This window comes from Gambusia affinis, linkage group LG02, assembly GCF_019740435.1.
Source record: "Gambusia affinis linkage group LG02, SWU_Gaff_1.0, whole genome shotgun sequence".
In the NCBI taxonomy this organism is placed as follows: domain Eukaryota; kingdom Metazoa; phylum Chordata; class Actinopteri; order Cyprinodontiformes; family Poeciliidae; genus Gambusia; species Gambusia affinis.
Window position 1 is genome coordinate 4,503,372 of NC_057869.1, and position 17,582 is coordinate 4,520,953.

Genomic DNA, 17,582 nt, shown 5'->3' on the forward strand with positions numbered 1-17,582 from the left:
AGTGCAAATACATCATCATTGTAAGGTTATTGTGTGCAATATTCACATCATAAAGGACTGTTTGGAGAGCAATAATTGCTGGTCAAGACATTCCAAGTGTTATGAACATGTATTTTACACGGTAATGTGACATTTAGCCAGTTGGACAGAGTCTCGCAGCAGCAGGTGTTCATACAGGACGTAAATGGCACTCCCCAAAATAAAGCTCACAGAGCGAAAAAACAGACATGAGAAAGAGAGGAAAGAGGAAATTAGGCATACACCAAGACTTAAGTTGAACCCATTAAGAAGAGAATGTTCAACCACAAGCAAAAACTCACTGCATCCGTCCTCATCGCTGTGGTCCCCACAATCATTGTCTCCGTCACACTGCCACTGGGCCGGAATGCAGGTACACTCCCCAAAGGCACTGACCGCACATGTGAAGTGGTTCCTCCCGCACGAACAGTCAGCACTGCCCTGAACACCTGCAAAACACCAGAAATAAAGGTTATAGTTCATGTGACATAAACTGGATCGAATCGTTTCTTTAGTCATCATTTGTAAACAGTTTGACACTGCTCTATAATGCATGAAACAAAGGAGTTGCAGAAAGCATCAGACGTCAAAGATGTTTAAAGTTACAAGACGACAGTAAATCTCAATAAAACAGATTGTAAAAAATTTATTTTTACCCTTCTCTCCCCATACAACATGTTTATATCTGAAGCAGTAAACAATTTAATAACTCTGCAGAGGTTCATAACATCCTGATTTATGACGTCGGCATTTAGAAATTTCTGAAGAAAATCCCAGGTGCTTTTATGAATCGATGCTTTCCAGCAAAAAACACTTCTCTTGCAGATATTTCTCCAAAGGTGCAAGACCTTATCTGGAAAATGGACAAATGAGCAACAATTCCTTGCTTTAATCAAGGAAATAAATAAATCAAATATAGAAATTAAAATGTTTGTTTTTTTTCTTTTCTAGTATAAAATTAGATTTATATTGGTAAAGAAGTGTCTTTAGAGTGTGCTGGTTTTCAGGGAGCTGCACTGTAAGTATTAAATGTTAACACTTGAATCTGAATCCAGTCACAGCAAAGAGTTTGGTTTTATTATTCACATTTGACCGTCTGTTGAAACTCTTATTTTGAAGGTAAGGATGTTCTTGAGTTGCCTTGTCGATACTGACAGTTGAGGTACAAACTTTTAGAAGCATTGACCAACAACACTAAGGCATAAGGAAGCTTCCACTAATCTGCTATGCAACACAGCAGAAAAAAAAAAACCTGACAGACACCATATGAATTAACTGTCAGCATTGTGACATAAAAAGTGTGACAATACATATGGATGCTACAGATGCTTTTCCAGATGATGTGCCTTCTGAGACAAGATGAAAAGCAGCACTGGGTGATTTACAGACTTTTTTTCATCTTAAGCTTAATCATTGCAAAACAAAAAAAGAAATATAGGACAGCATGGATGGCTTACAGTGACATAAGTGACAATCATTAATGAGCTTTGAGTGTTGCAAATTTATAAACTAAATCAGACTACAAATCACTGACATTACCAATGTAAGTTATCAATGAGTAAAACAAAGCATAAAACCTAAAAGTTCTTTCTAGTGTGCAACATCAGGAGGATTTTGTTTCTAGGTAATCTAGTTTTAGATATATTTCCATTTTTAATGCTTGAGATTTTATGTTTAGTTTATCAATTGGACTGCATTGTAAAACAGTGAAAAATCCTGAAAAATTTGTCAAATTCAGTGTATGCTCCATTTCCATGTGCAGCAAATCTATAAAAAAACAACAATTGTGTAATAAGCAATAAACATTCTATGGTATACCAGTTTTGCATGTGCAGAAATTGAAAAGCTTCCCCCGAAATGATAAAAAAGCCAAATGCACACCAATGGTTCTCCAACACTTAGCCACAGCAACAACAAAAACAAAAAAAAAAACACCACATGATCACACACATCACAGCGATGCTAGACCATGAGATGGAACAAATAAAAGTTTCCCAGTTTTGCTCTAACTTTGAAGTCTATTAATGACCATCTGTGTGTGTTTGAGTGTCATTTTAGCTGAAACTGGCCGGCCACAACCCAAAGTTCTTGGAGCATGTGTGTGTGGGTGTGTGTGTGTGTGTGTGTGTGTGCGTGTGTCGGCGTGTGTGTGCATGTGTGGTTCCTGGCCTCTTCACAAAGGCATCAGTCAACCCAGGAGGGCCTGGCAGGGAGAGCTCAGTAAGCTTCAGATCCCTCCCACAGCACTAAATTAATGGCCTCTTTCTATTCATTTCCCTCTCTCCATCTCTTTCTCCTCTTTCCACCATCCTTTCTTCACATTTGCCCCCCACCTCCTAAGTTGCCTCCCTTCTTTTCTCCATTTCCCCCTCTTCCCTTCCCCTTGTTTCCAGAGCTCCCCACTAATGGGAGTGAAACGGGGATGGCGTCATCCGAGTCTTCCTGTCTTTAAACTTGTCTTTCTAATTTTCTAGCACAGTCTGTAATTCCTCAAGTCTCGGACCCTTGAGCCATGGCGTTTACCTTGTGAGAGACAACAGAGGACAAAGAGACAGTACTAAAGTCTCCAACAAGTTTTTGGCATTTGTCACCACAGCCTGTTTAGCTTAGACCGTAGAGTAGTAAGCTCTGCTCAATTTGTAACGTTGAGCTAATGTGCATTTCAGTCAGATGAGTGTGGGTTTCACAGCACTAAATTAGAGTCTGTGAGATGGAGCAGAAGTCTTGTCAACATGAAGCCACATCACAGGACTTGCATTTGTCAGACATGCTTTAAAAAGCATAGGTCACTAGGTCTGACCAGAGCCAAAGAAACCTACGGAGCCCAGCAGGAAGCCACCAACCACACCATGCAAAATACGTACATTAATTATTCTAAAGCAGAATAGATGAAAACTTGTTCCCTCAATCTGCACAGGCAGATGGGATCATTGTGGTGATATTACAGGATGCCACCTGCCAGAGGGAAAACTAAAGATTTTCAACAGAGAAAATGGAAGGATGAAGAACTGTTTTTCCCCACAGCTATAGAGGAAGTTAGTGTTAATGATTTTTTTAAAAACAAACAACAACAAAAAACAAACGGATAAGTCACAAGCACAAAAGCATCAGAGAAAATCAGAGGTGGATCAATCCAATTTTTTTAGGCTCTGATCACAATGTCAGAATTTAAAGGACAGCCGATACCAAAACTTCTAAATGAAATCATTTGTTAATCAAATGTTCAATGACCTCTGCATAAAAGCAGGCTGTGGGTGAACCACAGTGCTTCAGAAACACATTAATACAACTTCAAAGTCGGGCTACTATCACCTGACCAACATTTCCAGGTTTAATGGCCCAAAAAGGTCTTGAGGAACTCATCCATGCGTTTATCTTTAGTCAAACTGATTACTGCAACAGTGTCTGTCGAAAAGGTCAATCAGACAGCTGCAGTTGATCAAGAACGTTCTGTTCACATTCTCATTGTTTTGTGAAAAATAGAAAAAATTAAAGTTGCAAAAGAAAAGACAAGTGGCAAAATGATGGAGACTGTGACACCATGCTTCAGTCTGGACACTTTATTAGAAATAATCACAAGTAATACAAACAGAAATCAAAAAATTCCAAAAGGACCAGAATATTATCTGCCACGACCAATAATGGGAGAAGAAAACTAACACAGCAATCAAACACAGACATTAGTTTAGGAAAGTACAAACGTATGCCCAAACCAGACAGACATACTTTTATCTTTATGAATGATAAAAAATAAATAAATAAATAAATAAAACAATTACCGAGAAAGCAAAGGGAGATCATCAGCATGCAACAGATTGTTACGCAAGGCTGCAGACAGACAGACTGTGCAGCAGCCAGATCCAGCAGCCCAGCGCCTTTGGAGAGCGCCAGCGTGACAAGCGTCTGATGCATCACAAAGATAAAAGATCACAAGCGGGACTTTTTTCATAGAGACAGTAGGTCACTTTGTACTGTAAATACAGGTCTAGCAACAAACTATCGAAATATCAAAAGACTGTTCACTTGAAGCATGAACAGAAGAATTGCCTTAGCTGTTCACTGATGCGATGTTTGGATTTTTTTTAACAAAAGAAGGTGAGCTGGGAGAACTGAAAGTAAGGATCAGAGACAAAAGGCCAACATCAACATTGTATCTTTTTGAAGTTGTGTTTTTTTTCTTGTCCAGTTTCAAAATGGTGCTTAGAAAACAATTCCTCTTCAGAATTTATTTTATTTTTAACTTTTTGTTCTACCTACATGGTCCACAACATTGAACAAGTTTCAATATCAGACAGTCTGAGTCAATACAAATGCATCTTTCAAGTTACGTCTTTAGAAAGGGTAACAGACTAATTAAACCAACCTGGCACAATAAAAAACTTGCTCCCTAAATCTAATTCTGTAAGTGGTTGTGCAAAGCGTGTCAGCTCTAACTGCCATTAAGCAATTGTGACAATAACCAACAAATATTTTGCCTATTTGTGAAGGTATGCTGTTCCACCTTGCAGAATTCCTCAAGTCAGCCATTTTGGAGGGTTATGGAGCATAAATTATCTGACTAAGGGCAAGTCATAGCATCTCAATCAGGTTAGGTTCAGATTGATCCTGGTCCTCTCCAAACCTGCACATTGTTTTTGAGGGTTGCTTGAACAATTAAGAGGTGGACTTGCTGGTGTTCTATGGACATTAATAATCCTTGTAAAGTAATAACCAGATAGTGTTCATCGGGATGTTTGGCAGAAAATCATGATTTCTTAATAATAATGAATGAATTTGTTCTTCATTCTTTTCTGATTTTCTTTAACTTGGATTTGCTTTGTTGTTCTACATTAATGTTTTATCGTGTTATCACGTCAGACAGGCTCTATTTAAGGGAGTTCTTTATTCTACACATCTGACTATAATCAAGCATAGCTGTGGCTGAAGATTTTTTTGAAAGGTTACATGAATCATGGCAATTGATGATTTATGGAACAAGTGTGGCAAATCTGTTTCCAGTAGTGCCAAGCTGGTTTGAATGGCTACTATCCTTTAAGCAAAAAAAAAAATCTTTGAAAAAATGCCTTCTGTATTGACTGGTTATTTTTGTTCCATACTAAAATTCATTTGATTTCAGGAATTAAATAGATTTTGGTGATTTGAATCACCAAAGAGTTTTTTTTTTGTTGTTTTTTTTACTAGTGAGTAACATTGTGCCACCTGAATGCCAAGCAAATTTAGAAAAATGCTGACTGAGAACATTTGGTGTCAAAAAGAAATAACCACCAAGGAGGTGAGCTGACAGCAACCCCAGTGATATATTACACAAATTTCTCCAAATCCCTCCTCTGCTGAACCCAACAGCTGGACATTAAGGCCCAATGCTCACTTCCAGTAATTTGCTAATGCTCACTGAAAGACATAAGAGTGAGCTTGCATGTTTGAGACGTGGTGTGTCTTCATCTGCTGTGGGCAGAGTCCCGCTTCTGTGCTTTCTTTTTCATCCAGAGGTGAAAAAGAAAGCACAGACCACCAATGATCACTCGCTTCTCCTTCTCAACACCCTCAACTGTCTGACCAGGCCTGGTGTGAAACAAGACAGGTGGTCTCCCAAAGGTTAATGCAAAAGATGAACCCACAAACCCAAACTGACATCACACTTAAACCTGACCCACCAACAGGAAGAGCCAGAGCTCTTTGACGGAGACCAGCCTGGAGCTGCCACGACGTAGGAGAGCTAACCAAATGCTATTCAAGGTCTGTTCCAGCATTTCTTTATTTGCTCTGGCTAAATGGTTAAATAATAAGTGTTAAGAGTTGAGGAGGAAGCAAGGAGGCCAAAAAACACAATGGTAACCCAGCCCAGAGAGCGGGTGGCCACACGGTTTAAATGATGTCAAAAGGCTGCCTGTTAATTAGGCATGGACCTCCCGTGAGACTACCTGGAGGGTCAGCGCAGCGTCTCCCTGACAGCGTGTCAGAAGACTGCTGTAAAAAGGTGATAAGAGGGAAATTTCAGCATTGGGGATAATGAGAAAGCAATGACAGGAGCACGGAAGGAATGAGTCAACCCTTTTGTCTGTCCTCCATCCTCTGCTGGTATTGAGCTGTAAAGGCGTAGCTTCAGAGAGAGACAGCTGCATCTCAGCATGTCAGCAACTGCTTGGCCCTCACAGTCCCCAACCTGCTGCATTCAGCCTCACTGCACAGCGTTGTGCAGCACTGCACACCGAGAATGGACACAACTGGCATCCCGCGTCTCTGTCGGCCGACAGTGTTCAACATTTGTCACTTATCGCAGCGTGAGTGTGCTGGCACAGTGCGACGGATGGCCGAGCACGTTTACAGGAAGGCTGCTCACCTGCAGTAACCGTCACTCACAAACTATAATGAGCCAGTGAAATTCTGTGTTTCAGAATTCTGAGCCAGATACCATACCAATACCAATGACAGAATTCACACAAGATTTGCATTGTCATTTTTAATAGATTTTGCAAGACATCACAAGACCCTCAAAGAAATAAAGCATTTCTTTTGAGGGTATCATAATAATGAAGCAACGGAAATCCCGGCAAAGCAAAAGAGATGAAACAGCACTGGGAATGACCTGATACAAACCATATGCCTCTTACAGATGTTGAAGTTTGCTCAGTGTTATGTAGAATGTTTACTTTGGGAGAAACATCTAATTTAGAATTGTACAACTGGTTGTCTAAAATTATTTTTGAAAAAAAAAGGAAAAGATGTTCTGAGACAGTGGTAATGTGGAATAAATGAACATGTAGATGAGGAATTGATTGTTTTGAGCTCTACTCCTTCCACCAAAAGCAAATAAACTTGATGTTTATTCATCTGTTCAGATCTGCTTTGCTCTTTGAGGGGCTTTCCAGAAACCAATTTTGTGGGGTTTTTTTGGAAACAGTTGTTCAAAGTATGCACAACCTAGATATTTGTATCAACTAAGATATTAAAAAGTGTATGCTCCAAGATCAGTAAAAGGATTCCATCCCATCATTCTCCTGCTGCCATAAAGCATCACAGTGATGCCCCTCCCCCACCTGCTGCTGCATACTGCTGGTTAGTTGGCTGAGATAATCCTACAACACTTTTTCCAAGCTAACAGAGTCAAATTTCACAGCTTAGAAATATTAGTCGTACATTCACACCAACATGGATGGTCATGCTGTGAAACCTGAAGACACTCCTTTTTCTTTTCTGTTTTAAATTAAAACAAATTAAATCAAGTTACACATTTTTGGCTTAAACTTGCTGTGAAACTCAAAATTAACAGCATGATCATATAATTTTGGCCCAAGCCAAGTCAGGAGTGTAAAACAGCTCTTAAACATTTATTCATCTATACAAATGAGTAAAAGTACATGGACATGTTTTACAAGAACATTGCAGCAGTCCTTAAAGTACTTGTAACCATTACGTTTTAAATAAAAGTGGCAGAATAGACAATTTCTTTTGGTTTTTTAGATATTATGTAGACCCAAGGTATTGTTCATTACAACAACTGCAAGCTGATTCCGACACCCACATTTTCCAGTAACTAAATTCCTTGTGGTTGAGATGTCTGCAGGCTAGGCTGTCCTAACAACAAAGTGTGTTCGGTGGGCCTAACACACTGAGGAGCTAAACAGCTCATCCTTCCTCCTAGTCCCCCCTCCTCTGTGCCAGCTCATCTCCACCTATTAATTTAGCCAGTGAAGGTTAAGCCACCCTCATGTGATGAGCCAGAAACCACAGTGACACATGTTGAGGTCCACTGAGGGAAAAAAAAAAGAAGACATGACTTTGAATAGAAAAAAAAACAACTTAAAATTTTAAAGAGGACATAAACAAAGAACCAGTGAAACGAGTTTAGAGCTGATACCAAATCTTCAAAGGACTGTAAAAAAATTCCATTGCTGCCTTGCCATGACAACCTCCTCCCTCCTGGTGTGCTCAGTTGTGTACACACACACACAAACACACCAGCGTCCGATATTTGAAGGAGTCGATCCAGCAGCAGGATTCTTTTCACGCCTGCTCATCTCAGACTTTCATTAAAACTTCGGCCTTATCACACTGCAGGACTCAATCACTTCCTTACAACATAACTCAGCAAGAGAACACGACCGTGTGCATGTGGGTGTGCGTGTGTGTGTTGCTGGCTTGCCTTTTAAGGCCAGAGCACGGCAACACTTCTTTAACCACAATGAAAACCGATTCACATTGCTTGATTAACTCAAGTAATGACAAACGCCTTTAAACAGATCAGTGCCTATTAACCCAAGTGCAAGTCAGAGGCCTGAGACCAGATGCTTTTTTATTCACTTGAAATAAACCAAAAGAACATAATTACACACATGGTGATGTATCATTATCTTGCTGCTGAGGGTTATAAATTAAAGACCAATAAACAGGAGTTGTATACAAGTTAACATTCACACACACACACACACACACACTTTGTTGTCCATGGCCACAGCCGCTATCCCTCTGAAGTCACTTCAAAGATAGCACTTTGTTGGCCCGAGTTGATTGAATGGCTACTGGACAAGCATGTGGACAACCAGAACAGAAATACATAAGAGGGAGGAAAAAAAATTACAACTCTCAAACTTGCAGCTTTCAGAAATGTTTATACAAGAGGGGGTGAAGGCAGGAGAGGTGCAAACATGCACTACTAAAACGTTTTATTTTCCTCTGCTGTCAGCCTTTTGTGATGACTCTGGCAGCTGCCCACTGTACTTTTGTGGCTTTGGGACTTCCATGTGTGTCTCTATGTAATGTGCCCAACTTGAATGACACAATAAATACTATGCGTTTATAATCTAAAGGGCAAAAATGCACAAAATAGATGCATCATAACTGCTTCCATTTGTGCTCCCAGTGCAAAGCTGGGAGTTGATCAAAGGAAAGGCTGGCTGGCCAGTTGTGATGCAGATAATGACGGTTGAACACAGGCAAGAAAGATGAAGAGTCATAAGCCAGGGTGGGAGAGTGGTTCTATGGAGAGTGGGTGAGAAAGGAAATGTTCAGAAAGGAATCAGAGTTGTGTTGGGTGGGCCAAGTGACCCTTTATATGAACCACTATGATGAAGAGGCTGCTTCTGGGGGGATGGCAGAGTATTGGAACACTAACAGACAATAGCTAAGCATTGAAATTTTAACACAGAACTCTTTACATGTCCTCCAAATTTACACATTTTTATTGATGAAGTGTCACTGCAGATTTGTGAGAAACCTGAGACATTTGGAGCATAAATCCATGTATTGGTTTTGGTATGTATGGGTTTGTTTATGTGTGTGTGTGTGTGTGTGTGTGGGTGTCTGTGTGCAATAGGGTGCATGCATGCATGCGTCAAACTCCACAATGTAAACACAGCAGAGCTCTGAGCTCTGCCTCTGGCTGTGAACATTAGACTTGCTGCACAATGTGCTGAGTGAGCACTTGGTATCCGAGCTCTTTCTAATCCACAGATTGACTCTTTGGCCAATCGACTACCCAACACACATACACAAGCAAAGACATGCGCATACAACTTTCCACCATCCTGGATTTAAACCCCAAATTCCACCATCCGAGACCTCTGTTCAGGGCCAAAGCTTCCACAGCTTAGTGTTTTCATTCACAGAACAGCTCACATCCAGATCAGACGCACCTTTCAGGTTGCTCGTGTCATTTTTGGGCTGATTGAGTTAATTTCCTAAGATTAAAATAATTCAAATTCTTTTATTTTAACTTTGTTGTTATTTAACAGTTGATAATACAATAAATGTGGTGAAGGATTCTTGACACTGGTAGGATTTGAACTGTTGCAATAAATCAATTAATCACAAAATAAATTAAAACAAGCTCAATTTCTATTCCCATGATTTATCATTTTACTCTTTTTTTCTGTTTTTCTACCAAAACTGGTCTTCAATCTGATGCATTGGTCTCAATCAGCCCCTTTTTTTGAAGGACAATTTTGTGAACAGAGGGTTCACAATTAATGTTATTTGTCGTTTCTGTTGTTCTGTTTTTTTTATTTTGGATATTTAAAATGACTCCCATTTCCAGTTTTAAATGTTCATTAAAATGTAGTTTATTGATCCTTGATAATGTGTTTTGGCATTATTAATTTACCATCATATGACCTGAAAATGGTCAACAATATTATTGTTTATTGCAATAACTTCTGGGACAATTTATCATCAAACAAAGTTTGTTGTCATAACCACCCTAGGTAGTACTTTTGAATGCAACTGAAAATCAAGGGATTACAATATTATCACTATTCTATCAAATAACTGAATATGTCCCTAATCTATTTGATTGTTTTGTAAATGTAGGTAGATAAAGAATATAATCAATGTGATAACTGGAATGAGCTCCAATAGTAGCAACAACATGAGTGGAAGATGTTGTATTTCTACTGGTATTGTATTGTATTTCTATTTAAAATCCCAAGACCCTTTTGACGTCCTTCTGGCCATTCATAAATCCCACGTGGAGACAGAGATATCCCCCACAGCTGAGTTTTCAAATTAAAGCAAGCGGTGCAGGACGGCAGGAGGTGCCATGTAGTATCAATGTCAGAAAACCTAGCACACGTTTCCCCATATCACTGACTTCAAAACTATAATAGTATCTCGCCTTCTCACTCTTCTCATAAGACATAATCTATAAGAGTCATAAGAGTCTTGTTTACAGCTTTTAAATCTTGTTGCTGGATGTTTGTTGTAACTATACCCTTCCTCTGGCCTGCAAAACGGGCTTGCCCCTATGCAAGTCAGTTGATGCGGGTGTTTTACTTCCTCGTCTGATGAGTCAGGCTGACTTCTACACTGTTTGCCACTTAGGTCCTTTCGCATAACACAAGGAGAAGGCAAAAGGTTGCCTTAATCCTGCCTTCAAGTAGCTTTTCCACATTCTTTATTCAAAAGCAGCACTGTGCTTTGTGATTGAAACACTACACATTTAATTTGATGTGTTAATTGTGATTTGATATACAGTACAGTTCTACTAGCAAGGTGTACCTAACAAAATGGCTAGTGCGTCTAACCATTTTCCAAAAATGCTCAACCAAAGCCTAATAATATAATTCCCTAATACCATAATTCTCAAGAAAAACAGGAACAGTGGTCCTGAACAGGTCTCATATGCCAGAGGAGTATCAGTAGTGTAATTTAGTCCATGTCTGTGAGGGTGAACCCACAGTGAAGGGATAAGTGTAATAAGAGGAGATTATTCCATGCGGGCAAGCAGTAACTCACTTTATGGGTTTTGACTGGATGAGGAGAGCAGGCACTGGGGTCCAGCTCTGTAATATCCAGTTATTAACTGACACAGCATGCTCCACAGTTTTAGCCCACTCTGGTTCAGCACAGCACTCCCATTGCTGTTAACATGTGGAATTTAGGGTAAAAACTGAGCTTATAACTTTCAGATGTCTAATAGAAAGAATGCCAGTTCCACAACATTGACCCCTATTTTTTTTGTTTTGTTTTGCTTTACATCAGTCTTGCTGCCAACAGTTAAAATGACCCAACTGTGTAAAAGGGGGCACTAGCAGATACATGTAAAAACATACGCATATCTGCCAATTTCTAATTAGTGTTGAAAAGCTTTTAGAAGTAAAAGTCTTACAAGTAAAGAACAAGATGTGGCCATCCAACAAAATTTAAAGGCAGTTAGATTTTTACAACCATCGTAATCATAGCAAATTCGGAAAAAACATGCACTCCTTGGGGTGGAATAAAAAGAAAAGAAATTATGAAAATACTACTACTACTAATGAATATCTGAACTGCTTATTCTTGTAACTTCATTTTTTATTTTATTGTTTTTCTCAGTACGGCCCAAATTCTCCATTGTAGCTCAAACATGGACAACCTGTGATTTTAAAATCCTGAAAGAAATGAGCAAAAATGTGATTTCTTTTAGAAATGTAAAAACCACAATGTCATGGGAGACAGAAAATGGAAAAGAAAAGGAAAGGAAAAGTTGTTTTTATTCTACCACCAGAAAGCAGAGCTCCCCCAAGAAAAAGCCAGATTGGTGCACATCTGAAAATTAGTCACACATACCAGACCATCCCACATGGAAAAGATCAAATTCTCAAATTTTTTGATCAAAGTTTTGTGATTGATCGGGGTACAGCTTTGACACATACACAATCTTGTAACTACGTTATTTTCTGTTTGACTCAATATTTCTACATCTAGCAGTTAACCTACAAAATGTTGTTCTTTAATTGTTAGCGTTTCTTTCTTTTAATATTAGAATAGGGAAAAATCGGAATCAGTATGTCAGACCACAAACAAAACCAGTCATTAAAATCTGATCAGTGGTTCTCTGGATAAATGTGTAAAAAATGCTATCCTAATTCAAAATGAACAATTGCAATTTTTTTTTTATGACAAATTAAAGATACCGGAAGAACTCTTGCCATAGACGTTTTCTTAGAACACATCAGCAAATAAAAGGAAAACATTTTGCATTGTAACATTAGAAAAATCTGAAACAGCCATGCTGGTCCCCTACATAACAAAATCCTGGAGCATTCCAGTGATAGTGGGAGGGGAGAGGTTTTCAGGGTGTTGGGGTGGAGAGATGTTAAATTGGTGACTTGGAAGACACAGCTTTCCAGAAACGAAGCGGACAACCTGTGGCTGGGGTTGAATTCCTTCTCTCTCCGGCTCCTTTTAGAAAGAGAGGAGAAAACTGCAAACACAGACCCTTCCATTCAGAGTAATTTATCCCTACGGCCAGGCCTTCTTTACCGGCTGCAATAGCCCCCTTCCGGGGCCGCCCAGCGGGATGTCTGCGAGTGGCGTGTGAAACTCTCCCGTCTCCTTCAACTCTAAAGGAGAAGATGAACAATGGCCCTCGCCAGGCAGTGGCTCTGAACAATCCCTTTCCCTGCTTCACTCTGCCTTACTTTCCTTATCCCGAGAACCAACCACAAGCCATTCCTGTAAAACCGACATTCGCTCACCCATCCAATGCTTCCCACCATATTCAACAGTTTCTGTTTAATCCCTTTTCTCCCCCTTTCCATAAATCTCTACAAGACTTTCCATCAGTGCTTGTTGGCTTCAACATTCCTCAAGTTTCCTTGAGACAGCAAGATGAACATTCTGGTACAAAATAGAAAACAAGAAGGGAATAAAGGTTTTCAAGATTCTCAGGACCTCATTTAACCATCCAAATGCCCCTTTAATCAAAAGATCAACATATCAGCCTAACCGTTCCTTGCCTAAAAGGGGCCAAACAGACACTAGACGAACTGTTACTGATTTGAATGATAGCATTTTAGTCAGGGTCGAAATTGCAAATTACTTTGATGTAGTATAAATAATAAATAAAATCAAATAATAAATATTCTTATGTTTGACAATGAGACAGCTTTATGTCATTTCTATAAAGTTCACCAGAGAGAGTGCTTCAGAGCAATCTGTTCATATGGCAGGTTCATACGGCGACCAATTGGCTTTAACTGAGAAACAGGAAAAATATGACTCAGCCCGGTCAGACAAAAAACAAAACAAAATGGCTCTGCTATCCTCTGTGGGAGTCATCACCGGAGGGAAAAGAGATGTGGACAGATTCCATGTCGGAGGAACTTAAGAAACAATCTCAAGAAGCCATTTTTCCCCTCAGCCATTCACCAGCGACTCCTACAGAGCTATTGAGCATTCACGCGGCACCTCCACTTCCTCGACAAGCGCAACAAAAAGTGTTTTAAAGCAACACTCCCTGCAGTTCCCACACTATTTCACCTGTCAAACACTTACAAAACAGTCAAGAAGGGCCCAATTCTCCTCAGAGGTGCTACAGCACACCTCTTGCCAGCCTTAGCCCCACTAAAGATGTTGTTACTCCTCTTAAAGAATGAATACACAATAAATCTTACCATCGTGAGGAACCAATCTGTGCATCAAGCTCCAGAGAGTATTTTCACCATCACAAGCATTACCAAAAGACAAAAAGAAAGGCAAAAAACATGAAGAAAGCATTTTCTCTTGGAGAAGGATTCTAAGAGCAGGAGGATGAGTCATCTTGGGAATTATGCAGGGGAAGTCAACAGAGACTAAATGTCTGTTTGAGGTAGCAGATAAGAAAAAATGCAAGGAGAAGTTAGAGCCAAGATGTGACATGTTGTATAAAACCCTCTACAGCTAGTTTAAATATAGGAACAAGAATGGTGCAAAAAATTCTTGTGTCTTGAAAATTTTATGTTTTTTACTAGCTTGCATCTTAGGCATCTCATGCACAACAGCAGTTTCCAAAAATTCATAGCCATACCCAAAATATTATATCCAATACTTGTCTGTTTTACATACAATATTGTTTGAATTAAGGTGTAAAAATAGGACCAACTTCTAACTTGGATAGCAGTAGCCATTTATCTCCCTTCTGTAAGAAATTATAGATAAATGCTCAGCAATTTAACAGTTTTATAAGCAGGAACCAAATCAAAACTCACACTAAACATACTTTTTCTCCAATTTTCCCCTGTGTGTGTGTGTAGGTTGGAGAGGTACAACTTCACTTAAGCTAATTATAGACCATCTCCAAAGTCTCTAGTTTGGTTGCTATGGTGCACAAGATTTATCGTCTGTGGCTGGTGACTCTTGATATTAAAAAAAATAAAATAGGATACATATAGCATGCTTCACAAAAGTTGGCACCCCATAGAAAAGATCTGTACAATAGCCTTAAAGAAATGGTTGTTATGGAAACTTGGTGACCAGTGTTGGCTACTGTTTTCTAGAGGAAAGTTTATTTGTATCTGGCTTAAAAATCCTCCATAAGATGAAGTTTACAAATACATGTTTTTACGGTTTTTTTATTGTTACGTTTACAAGTGAGGGCAAGCCAAAGAAAGCATTTACATTTCCTGACATATGAAGATGTATGCAAAAATATCTATCCAAATTTTCCTTATTTTCCCATTTATAATAGCGACTAGGAGACGTAAACTTGTTTAAATAAGTAGATCAAAATAAATAAAAAGTTTTTCAGTGATATTATGCTACTGCATAAGAAAAGCTTTCCCATGGGTGTCAATAACTGTGGAGGCGACTGTGCAAGATTTGAAGCTAATATTGTTAAATGTCTGCAAATGAGGCACTTATGAGCTTCTGTACCCTAATGTGGTTACTGATGTGTGTTTGGCTACATTGAAACACAAGTAAGATTAAACATGAGGTGCTTTTTTTAATCTCTCTACTTGCTGACTTTGCTTTCCATAACCATCTACAGACATAACAGAAATACAAAATAAGATAAGCTGCACCAAAGATAGAGTTACGCATTCCCTCTGGGTAAGGAACAATTATCCTGAAGGATAATAACTCTTAATGGATCATCAAATGCCAGGAGGTGGAAACATGACACTCAGCAAAGTCTAATTTGTAGATGCTGCAATCACTGAATTAAAAAACCATTTCGTAGTTAAGCTGCCCACCTTGATCAACTTGAAAGCCAAAGAACAATTAGGTTTTCACTTATGTTTGTCAGCTTTTCAGTCCCAATCCATTATCTGTTTCAATTCTCTCTGCAATAACATCCCATTTTAGACTCTCATAAAGCGAAAATCCGGATGTAACCGAATGAATGTTAATTTGGCCCAAGGCATTTCAAAGAATAAAGACATCAAACCTAATGTAGCCACAACCCAACACACCCACTCCCACACACACCAAATAACCCATGTGAGACAGCAGAGTGTGACAGAGTCATTAGTTTTATCAGCATTAAAAAAATGAAGCCATTTTACAAAAGGAGTTATAATTTGTGCCACGAACCTGGCTGTTAAAAATAAATCCAATCGGATGGAAGAGGGAATAATAACACAATCATAAATTTTTAAAAAATTCCAATGTGGTATTTATCTGTAACAGTAAAACATTAGAGTTGCACCCAAATGATGCAATCAAATGACAAAACACATTTATTGCTCCTTCCGAGTATAATTAACTATCTGTTTGATAAGGATTCAGTAGTTGGTTCTTCTGTTTATTATCACATACACAGCATCACATAAAACTTATTCTTCATTTGTTATGAAACTAAATCGAAGGGCATATTAAGCAACCTCCTTTTTTTAAATGGCTAATAATAAGAACATAGGCAAACTATTGTATGTTTTGTAATGCAAGTTGAGCAAGACACTGCACCATGATTTTCTCTATTTTAATGCAACACAAAGTATTTCCCTCTGAGCTTAATGTACAAAGCTAAAATTCTGAAACACATATCAACCCAAACCTTTTACTGCGCACCACCAACCAGCTGGATGAAAGAGAGATTCACTTTTCTCTCATCTAGGAGGAAGACACTGAAGTGGCAAAATTTGATACATATGTCTGCATTCTTATTTCATACACATGTCTGTTTTATGTATTTGTGCAAGTATGCATGTAAGCAGTGTTTAGGCACACTGTGCAAGAAATTGGTGAATTTAAAAGGCCAGATGACGTAGACGAAAAGCAAGAAAAGTTCAAATTAGGAGTCTAAGCATCATTTTGTTTTTTTCCCTTTTCTGTTACTGACTGAAGCTTTCCCCTGTGTTCTTTCTTTCCAATATATGTGTGTGGGTGTAAAAACAAAATGTGGTTTTACCTGAAGTGTAAAAAGAACTGTGCACAGCTGCGGGTGGGGGCTCTGCTTGTCTGTTTTGCAGCAACACAACCTCAAAAGCTTCAGGCTTTCGAAATAAAACTTTTAAAGACAAGGATCAATCTTTCTCCTTTTTTAACAGTTTTCTCTTTATTTCTTACTCTTTAAAAAGCAGACCATTTGAAAAAAACTAATGGTCAAATGACCACTTGAAAAGTAGAGTGATTTAATTCTATATTTGTGCTTGGGTCATTGAATCAAGATTAAAATGCATAAGAAATGTTTTAAATGTTTCTATAATTGTAATTATTATGCATTTTAGCACCTGGAGCAATTTGCTTTTGCATTTCTGTTTGAAAAAAATACATTTAAATTTTGTTATATTTACTCTGGGTGGTTAAGATCTTAGTAACTTACTGTTTCAATGCATGTCAACTTTTCAGTCAGCACATCCTTGATTTGGATAACTTTGTATCAACGTTGTTCTCATTAAACAAACTGACTCAAAGAGTCAATTTGAATCCAATCATTTTCCCTAAGCCATCTGTTATACTTTTTACCGAACATTCATCTCGTTGTCCAGCTCTTTGTCCCAGTGATCCTTTATTCCCTCCCTCTAGTTGTTCTGTTTCATTAAGCCATGTTCCTCAACTGCAACAAATTCCACCGTTCTGATTTAAGCCCAGTTTGATTAAAAGACCCAACCTTCCTGGGCCACTTTGACAAAACACACATGCTAAAACGCCATGCGGGAAGGGTGATAAGAGCTCAGACTGTAAAAAGCACAGACGACAGGCTGCCTGAGGTCAGATCATAATGTCGGGCCAGCTAAGACCTGCCTGCTGGCAAAATAAAATAAAAAAAAGACAAAAGAAAGCACAGAAACGTAGCCCACAGAGCTTCTGTGCTGCCATCAGTGAGGTGAACATGCCTAAATTAATTTGATGAGTCAAACTGTTACAATCCACTTATGGTTCCATAA

At 38.8% G+C, this 17,582-nt stretch overlaps 1 protein-coding gene across 3 annotated transcripts in view; it reads right to left on the reverse strand.

Annotated features, from left to right (window-relative positions):
- lrp4 (low density lipoprotein receptor-related protein 4) overlaps positions 1–17,582 on the reverse strand; it is a 113,230-nt gene that overhangs the window by 66,505 nt on the left and 29,143 nt on the right. For all 3 annotated transcript variants that reach the window (XM_044143317.1, XM_044143309.1, XM_044143326.1), the window contains exon 2: positions 321–467. In XM_044143317.1, coding sequence (XP_043999252.1) covers positions 321–467 — 147 coding nt within the window. The remainder of the gene's footprint in view (positions 1–320; positions 468–17,582) is intronic.